Source organism: Thunnus maccoyii, chromosome 12 (assembly GCF_910596095.1).
Source record: "Thunnus maccoyii chromosome 12, fThuMac1.1, whole genome shotgun sequence".
Taxonomy (NCBI): domain Eukaryota; kingdom Metazoa; phylum Chordata; class Actinopteri; order Scombriformes; family Scombridae; genus Thunnus; species Thunnus maccoyii.
In genome coordinates this window covers 20,941,091-20,950,241 of record NC_056544.1, presented here as the reverse complement: position 1 = coordinate 20,950,241, position 9,151 = coordinate 20,941,091, and the positions used below count along the sequence as shown (strand labels likewise).

The 9,151-nt window shown below is 36.6% G+C and overlaps 1 protein-coding gene across 1 annotated transcript; it reads left to right on the top strand.

The window, feature by feature from the left end:
• Positions 1 to 176: 176 nt before the first annotated feature.
• LOC121908965 (COP9 signalosome complex subunit 9) lies at positions 177 to 8,562 on the top strand. Its single transcript, XM_042429296.1, has 3 exons — positions 177 to 379; positions 2,691 to 2,763; positions 8,365 to 8,562. Exons 1-3 carry the CDS (start codon positions 284 to 286, stop codon positions 8,400 to 8,402), a joined length of 207 nt encoding a protein of 68 aa, XP_042285230.1. The 5' UTR covers positions 177 to 283; the 3' UTR covers positions 8,403 to 8,562.
• The last annotated feature ends 589 nt before the right edge of the window (positions 8,563 to 9,151 follow it).

The window sequence follows — 9,151 nt, the reverse complement described above, 5'->3', positions numbered from 1 at the left end:
ACTACACTGAATCTTTGTAAAGTTCCTACACTGATATGTTTGTGTTTATATTTATTGTTTAATGTTCATGTTTATTGCTTTTTTCTGTTGACATCTGGACCACATTGAATTCCTTCTGCTTCTGAAAGTTGTTGCGGAACCTTTGTGTCTTGACTTGACTTTCACATCGGATTTATTTACACGCGGCGCCACTCTGTACGTTAGCTGCGTAGCTCATACTGTAGCCTCTCAGGCGAAAAAGTTAATGAAAATCTGACATTAAAGACATCGGTTTTGTTCACTTATGCCACTAAAGGATCAGTCAAACTCAACGGCCATGAAACCAGCCGTGGATGAGATGTTTCCGGAGGGCGCGGGACCATACGTTGATCTGGATGAGGTCAGTTAGCCAACTAGCTGCTAATTAATAACATTACATTTAGTTGTATCACAGTTTGATATTTATGATTTAAAACTAGTATTCTAGCTTGAAGTTGTCGCTTTTTTACAGCCCATCAGCTTCATTGTTTAGTGTCTGTTTTATTTTGATAAGGCTAATTTAGAATAACATAATTTATTTTCTCGACGTACTGATACTCGATATTCACGAATATCTCCCACTTTTAGCGTAACTATAAGTTGACCTGACTGCGATTTTCTTTTTCTTTTTTCATTTTATTGAATACACAAATGAACATGAGTTACATTCTTGGTAACAAAACTCCACAAACACATAAGAAATAGATAGAAAATTAAATAAATAAGAAGATAATGAAGAATAAAAATAATGAATGAAAAAAATACATAAAAGGAATAAAACAACAGAATAGAGTTAGATTAAGAAATAAAGACACTCATTAACAGTTTTTACAGCCTTAATAGTGCAAGATTTAATGTAAATACTATTCAGATTCTTTTTGAAAAACAAATGTTTTTTGTTTGCAAACTTACACTTCTGCTAAAGTAAACCTAGCTAAAATAATTCTAAGATTAATGATGTGAGCTTGTTTCCCTTTTTTTCTGTTGTGACTTAAAGGTTCAATATACAATATTCAGCCTCACATGATGTCAGCAAACAATAATTTGCTATGTAAAGATACAGTGGAGTAATGGCAACCTAACCTGACGCATCAGATGGTTTGTTACACAGAATCATCTGAGAAGTCATCCTTGGAAACTGTTTGGAAAAGGACAGGCACTTTCAAAAAAGTGATTGATTGAACCATCACCGTCTTACCTTGGAGGCAGCTGGATAATCCTCATATGACAGTGATTGGTCCGAACCACTGGTGGTTTGGACACAAGCGCATAACTTGAAGCCTGATAAGATGGATTCTCGCATGATGTCGTGAGCATGTGAGTCCCTCCGTGTCCTCCCACGTCTGTTTTCAACATGGCGGCCGGGTCACAAACTTTCTCATATTACGGCTACAAAGTACACTAAAATATGTTTCTGAAAACATTAGAGGCAAGAAATGGGCAATGCAGTAACAGAATCTTGATCTACATTTGATCAGCTCTGCCTAGTTTGACAGTTTGATCTGTGTTTCGTGAGCTGTCTGTTAAGATGCTGCTTTCTTTTTTCCCCCAACTTTATTGAGTAAACGACGTGCACATTTGTGTTGGTCTGAGATGCTGGTACTACAGTGCAACATCTAGTGGGGCTGAGTGTCGTATATTGCACCTTTTAAAAACCCAAACAGTACATGTTTATAGAATAAAACAATAAGTGTATGATTAATGTACTTAGAAACAGGATGTGCTTTTACTCGTCTACGTATCCCAAAATAAATCTTTCTGTGATGTGTAACACTATGAAATTACACTCAGTTGACACCTTTATAAAACTTTAATTATTTTCTCGATTAGTCCATTAGCAGTCTTTTAAATGTCAGAAAATGTCGATCGCTGTTTCCCAAAGCCCAAGATGACTTCCTCAAATGTCTTCTTTTGTCCTGACCAACAGTCCACAACTTAAAGATATTCAATTTACTGTCATAGAGGACTAGAGAAAATATTCACATTTGAGAAGCTGGAATCAGAGAATTTGAACATTTTTTTTCTTAAAAAATGTCTCAAAAGATCAAAATAGTTGGCGATTAATTAAATAGTTGACAACTAATCAATTAAGTTACTAATTGTTGCAGCTGTAGTCTGACAAAGCAGACCTGCAATAAATCCTCCCTTCATAAAGGTTATAATTATAGCTGCAACATTGATTAATTAATTGATAAGTTGTCAACTAAGAAATTAATCTCCAACTATATCGTCTGAGCCATTTTTTAAGAAAAAAACGTCCAAATTCTCTGATTCCAGCTTCTCAAATGTGAATATTTTCTGTTTTCTTGGGTCTTATATGACAGTAAACTGAATATCTTTGGGTTATGGACTGTTGGTCGGGACAAAACAAGACATTTGAGGACGTCAGCTTGGACTTTGGGAAACAGTGATTGACATGTTTCACCATTTTCTGACCGAACCACTTATCGATTAATCATTAATGAAAAGTTATAATGTTCAGTCTTTGTTGAAATTGTTTGAGGTGTTAAGTCAACTTTATGGTCATGTTGAAGGCTGTACTTTGCTGTTTATATGTGTATCATTCTGTGGTCGTTGCTGGCTGCTGGGTTTCAGGTTTCTCAGCCGGTAAACTGTCAGCTGTCTGTCTTGAGTGAAGCTTGTGTCTGAGCTGCATGTTTCTTCTCTGGCAGGCTGGGGGAAGCACAGGACTGCTGATGGACCTGGCTGCCAATGAAAAGGCAGTTCATGCAGACTTCTTCAACGGTAAAGATGTATTTCCAAACAATATACATACCACCACCCTCAACACCCATATGAAAAATCTCTTTATAAATGGTATATAAAATGTACATTGGTTGTGCATGTTTTCTCACATGATTATGGCCCTTAAAAAATAAGTTGTATACTTTGATGAACATGCAATATTTGTCTATGAAAGGAATGTTAATCATGTAAGAAAGAAAAATTGGAACCTAAGATCCATTACTAACCACTCACTGAAATCAAAATATCATTAGACTATGAACATAACCGATAAATAAATTAAACTTTTTTATGTTTTTTTTTTTTTTTTTTTTACCCTTTAGACCCACCATAGACCCAATTCTTTAGGGGGAGATAGCAGGTCAAGATCAAATGCCCAATAGAAGTGGTATACATCCTCTGAAAGTTGGAAACCTGAAGATTAATTTGAGATGCAGCTCAGTACTGTGTGTCAAGTTTTTGTAATAAACATTGTGTTTTGGTTAGGCACCTATTCAAATTTTGAAAGTTTGAGTGTATAAAGGCTTAGAACTTTATGATGGAAGTATATAATGGTTGTTCACATGCTCAATTATGTCTCATAAGTTCTTGCAGCAGTTTTAGGGTTGATGCCATTTGTTACACAGATTTTGTGCAAAATTTAACCATTTTTGACCACTTGAGAATTATTAAAAATGGTCAAAAGTTCCTCCAAAATCCTGGATTAAGACATGAAGACCTTGAGGAACACCATAGAAAAATTCATGCCCAATTTATGCATTTCAAAGACTGTTTAGGGACCCCAGTATGCAGAAATATTCAAATACACCATTTTTAGAATAGGCAAAAATAACACATTTATACTGCATGCAAAAAACTGAGATGGGGATGGGATTAGCATAAAGTGGGCATGTCTGTAAAGAGGTGACTTGTGGGTACCCCCAGAACTCATTTTCATTCAGATATCTTGAGGTGAGAGGTCAAGGAACCCCTTTAAAAATGACAGTGCCAGTTTTTCCCACACAAAAATCTAGCCTAACTTTGGAGAATTATTTGCGCACTTCCCGACAAGCTAGAATGACAAGGTCGGTACCAATGGATGCCTTAGGTCATTTAGTTTCATATGATATCAGTATTTTCACTGTAGCTTAAAAACGAGCCCACTACAGCCTCATATGCGGCCCCACGGGTCTCAGAGGGTTTATAGTTGTGAACATGCAGGTCCTCTACCATCCTCCAGGGGGTACTGCAGCACCCTCTGCACCCTTACTTCCCACGGCCTCAACAACATACAACTTGCTGTGCATTATCTTTGACAGCTGAGGAGCAAAACTACTGAATCTATATGAACTGCATATTAAATATTGAGGAAATATTGATTTATTTTGCACTCATTTAATTTTTGAAAATGAATTTAAAAATTGTAGTTTTGAATCACTAAATAAAAGAAAACCAATATTTCCTCAAGTCTTGAGAGCCAAGTGTCCAAAAACTAATGTTTACAGCACCAGACGCCCTAAACAATTAAACTAAACAGAACAACAATTTGGGCAACATTTTGTATCAAAGATACATTTTTCACCAAGTTGCTGCAGTGTTTGTATCCAGTGTTTCAACAATGTTCTTGCAGATAAAATGGTTTATATTAGGACTTACTGTAGATACTAAGGCCTTAATTGTTGTTACTTGCCTTGTTTTAACTACTCCTCACAGTTTAACTTAACGTCAGTGCTCTTTAAAGGACCAGTGTGTAAGATTTAGAAAGATCTATTGGCAGAAACGGAATATAATATCCATAAGTATGTTTAAATTAGTGTATAATCACCTGAAAATAAGAATCGTGTTTTCGTTACCTTGAATGAGCCCTTAATATCTACATAGAGAGCGGGTCCTCTTCCATGGAGCCTGCCGTGTTGCACCATCATGTGTCTACAGTAGCCCAGAACAGACAAACCAAACACTGGCTCTGGAGACCGCCTTTTGTGTTTGTCATGAGTTTTGCGGCCACCGTAGGTTCTCCTACACTCTTGGAAGGGGAGGGGTATCCAGTTGGATCACTGCTAGATGCCACTAAATCCTACACACTGGTCCTTTAAAGGACTGATTATTATATATCACTGTTGAATGTTCTGGATACAGGAATTGTTCTGTTGAGTTGTTTTACCTTTTCTGCAAAAGTACTTACAAACTGTAGACCTCAGGTTGGTTGCTGCCTCCGCACAGTTGAGTGTGATATTTTCTGTTTGTGTGGATTTTTTTTTTTCTCTGGAAACGTATGACTTGATTGGAGGGACTTGGTAGGAGAGGAATGTGTCATATAGACACAGAAACACACACTTAAAAGCAAAGCAGCACAGTATTGTAGGTAGTTACTTGAAATATGCCAAGAATTGGATTTTGACACCTTCAACAAAATTCTCACTGTTTGAACAGGATCTGTGGTTTTGAATTGACACATCTGTATCTCCCACTTCACCTTCAGCTGTAACGATGCTTTTAAAGAATTTTGCAAATACCAGAATCAATGCACATTATTTCTGCTTGTCAGGTAATTTGAAGTGAACTGAGGAAGACTCTGTCATCTTCAAATAGTAAATTGTCAGTCGTGGCAGATTGAATCTATTAGCACATGATGTCTTTTCACCCCCGGACATAAGAGCGCTGCTGGTTCCACAGCAGGAAATCTCTTAACTGGCCCCAAAACATTCCTTGTGCCCCCGCCCCCCTTTTACAAACTGTGTTTTATAATGTAGTGTGATCTCTGTCCCGAGGCGCAGCTACATCAAACGACCACGACTTCTCGCCATATGCGACACAGATTCCACGCAGACTTCCCAGCGGGAGCTGTGTGGATGTGCTTTGTATGAGGCTCGTTTAAGGTGGCAGGTTTTATTCCCTTCTGATAGAGATGTGTAGCACTTAGCTGTCTCTGCAGTTATTGAAAGCAGCTGCCAATCCCCCTGGCCTACATTTATAAATGTTTATTCATTGAAACAATCAGCGTCCTACTCGCTCAGCTCTTTCACAGTAAAAAAAAAGTGGAACTGGTGTGACAGATTGCCTTAATTTGTGGTATTTCACATTGCTTAGAAACATTCAGGCTGCAGCAGCTCTGTGGAGAAATAACTTATTTTCTTGTGACTGTTTTTGAACATTCTTAAGGTTTTGAAAGGTAAAAAAATAAGTATTGGTTGATAAATCAGAGTTTTACATTTCAACATTGGTATCAGCCTCAAAAATCCAGATTGTTCAGGCTGTAGCGGTTTTTAGCATCATATCAATGCTCATAGTTTTGGAATTCAAGGTTCAAAACCACATATGATTGTAATGTTTGGGTGTCCTCATACTTTTGGCCATGCTGTCTATGAAGAAAAATACTGTCCCAGCAGTTACAACGTGACATGAGGAGTTGTGTCACCTGATAGTACCTGTCTTTTATTGTAGGTAATGTGTTTTTTTTTTCTGGAGGCTTTAATTAGGCTCAAAATATTGTTTTTCTGTCGGTTGTTGTCTACGATTTCTGTGTTCTGTGTGTCTGATGACATCTTTTAAAATGGCACTTTGTGCACAAATGGGACGTACAGAAAACACTAATTCTTGTGTGCAGTTGGGACTCGATGTATGTCGACTGAATACAGACAGACTGTACAATAATAAGTAAGAAAAGTTTACATAGCACAATAGACCATTATTTAAAATTTACATGTAAGTTTAGGCTGAGCACTCAAATATTCTTATCATATTTTTCTTTTTACTAAATCTTTTAGGGCTGCAACTAACAATTATTTTTGTTATTGAATAATCTGCCAATTATTTTCTTGATTAATAGATTAATCGTTATGTCTATAAAATGTCAGAAAACAGTGAGAAATGCCTGTTATAATTTTGTAGAGCTTATGGTTATGTCTTCAAATGTCTTGTTTTGTCTGATCAACAGTACAAAATCCAAATAAATTCAGTTTACTATCACGTGTGACACAGAAAAGCCTCAAACGCTCACATTTGAGAAGCTGCAACTGGCAAATGTTTGTAGTTTTTGCTTAACCCTTACATACTGCTCACGGTCAAATTTGACCCATTTTTACATTTGAGAGCAGCAAAAACACCCTTAAACATCTTTTTCTTTGAGCCTGTAATTGGATGACTTCTCCTAATGTGACCCAGAATATACAAAAATGGAAATATTTCAACTTTAACAAAAAATGTGCAGCTGATACACATTTTTGTAGAGTGTTTGACCCATATTTATTCAAATCGCCATTCAAAAACATTGTTGCATTCCTCACATTCATTCTGTTCTCCTCTTTAATGTAACATAGGACCATTATATTATATGATTGTAAATGTTTTTTCTCCATAAACAAAAAGTGTAAAAACTAAAGAATAAATTCTCTCTGCTCTCTGAAAGCTTCATTAAGGATTAATCACTCATTTATCTGTGACTGATGAGGTTTTTATGAATGATTTGATTTGGTATAGAGACTAATTATGAGGGGAAACTGTGGCGGATCACAACATGAGCAGTGTATGACGGTTAAAAAAATGACTAAAACAATTATTAGATTAACAAAAGAGTTGGTGATTAATTTTCTGTTGATCAACTAATCGACTAATTGTTGCAGCTCTAAAACCTTTAAGAAGAGTCCACTTACACACACAGACATTTATGCTCTTTATATTAAGAGACTTCATGTAAAAGGAACAAGCCCAGTCCTTCCTTTCTTTCTAAAGTTATTTTTAGAGCTGAAATGATTAGTGGATCAAGCTATTAGTCAATAGACAGAAAATTAATCTTTTATTTGCATAATTGAGTGATCAGTTCAGTCATTTTTCAAGCAAAAATTCCCCAAAATACTTAAATTACAGTTTCTCAGTTTTAAGGATGTGCTGCTGATTTGTCTTATGTGATTGTAAACTGAATTATTTTGGTTTTTGGACTACTGATCAGACAAAACCAGACATTTTAAGACGCCAGCTTGGGCTTTGTGACGGATATTTTCCACTATATGCTGAAGTTTCGTAGATCAAAAGGTGGATTGAAAAAATGCGGAAAGGGCAGATTAATCGATAATGAAAATAATTGCTAGTTGCGGCAGTAGTTTTCATTTAACCAGGACGACACACAGAGAATATAAAAACAGCCATATCATATCTTAACAGGTGATATCAATATGGATGGAAGCACACATACAATACAACAAAATCTGAATGCATCTCCTCATATGGCAGGAAATGGTTTTATACAGGTAGGAGGCACAAACCCTATTAAACAGCATTCTGTTCACAAATCATTTGAAGTGTATCAAGAGATCGAGAGTTTAAATTTAGGCTGCGAGCAGAAACGGAGGATGTGGCACATATTCTCATGCATGTTCATACAGTTCTCCTGCTGACCTCTGACCTCACAAACTAACAGACCCACAGGAAGGCCACTCAGCAAGTGCATTCCCAGATCCTTTTTGCTTTTATCACCCCGCGCCCCCTCGACCCACCAACCTCTATAACGCTGCTTTATGGGAAAACGCCTGTCTCACAGAAACATTTGAAACACAGCCATCGTTTTGTTGTCCGGCTGTTATGTAACATCGGTGTAATAATTGTGTTTTTGTTTTTCCTCTACAGATTTTGAGGACCTGTTTGATGACGATGACATCCAGTGACAGTCGCTAACGTCCTCAGTGTAATGATGGATGATATCAATCCACACCTTTTTTTTTCTTTCGACATTTTTTTTGTGGAAAGCAAACCAGCCATTTACCTTCTAATGACATACAATTTCCTCTCATAGTTGTACTAGTTTTAGGCTTTTTTTTTTTTTTTTTTTTTTTTTAAAAAAAAAACATCCTCAGAAAGTCGTCAGTGGCTCCAGATGTTGTGAAATTCTTAAGATCCCAAGGATTCCTTCATATATGGTATGTTCAAATTATGAGCTTGTATCGTGCTCATGTCTTTGACTGGTTCTCAACTGGATTGCAGGTTTGCGTGTGCTGGAGAACACCTGTTAGGAGTGTAATTATAGATATGATGGGCAGAGGCTCCTAAGCTGTCGCCCTTAAACATGCTGCAGATGGCATATGATAAATGGCGGTCTGCTAAACTGTCTTAAATTCTTTGTATTACAGTGTATGAGAGTACATTCTGTGTGTTTGGTTTTATATCTCACGGTGTCCTGTTACGTCATGAAATTGTATATATATGTGTACAGGAGTTATGCAACCACACTTATTTTTGTGATAGAAGTCTATATGTGATGTTGGTTGAAAATCAATAAAATGCACTTTATATATATATATGAAGCTGTGTAAGTGTGTGTGATTCTGGAAAGATGCAGACCGTCTTTATTCACCTTTTAATAATTTTCTATATTCATAAAAATGCTTTATGTAACAAACTACAGTAGGAAGGTTTA

Coding starts and splice junctions, on each gene's coding strand:
- LOC121908965 (XM_042429296.1), top strand. CDS start 284: ATGCCACTAAAGGATCAGTCAAACTCAACGGCCATGAAACCAGCCGTG. Junction 380..2,690: donor CATACGTTGATCTGGATGAG/GTCAGTTAGCCA, acceptor CTTCTCTGGCAG/GCTGGGGGAAGCACAGGACT. Junction 2,764..8,364: donor TCATGCAGACTTCTTCAACG/GTAAAGATGTAT, acceptor TTTCCTCTACAG/ATTTTGAGGACCTGTTTGAT.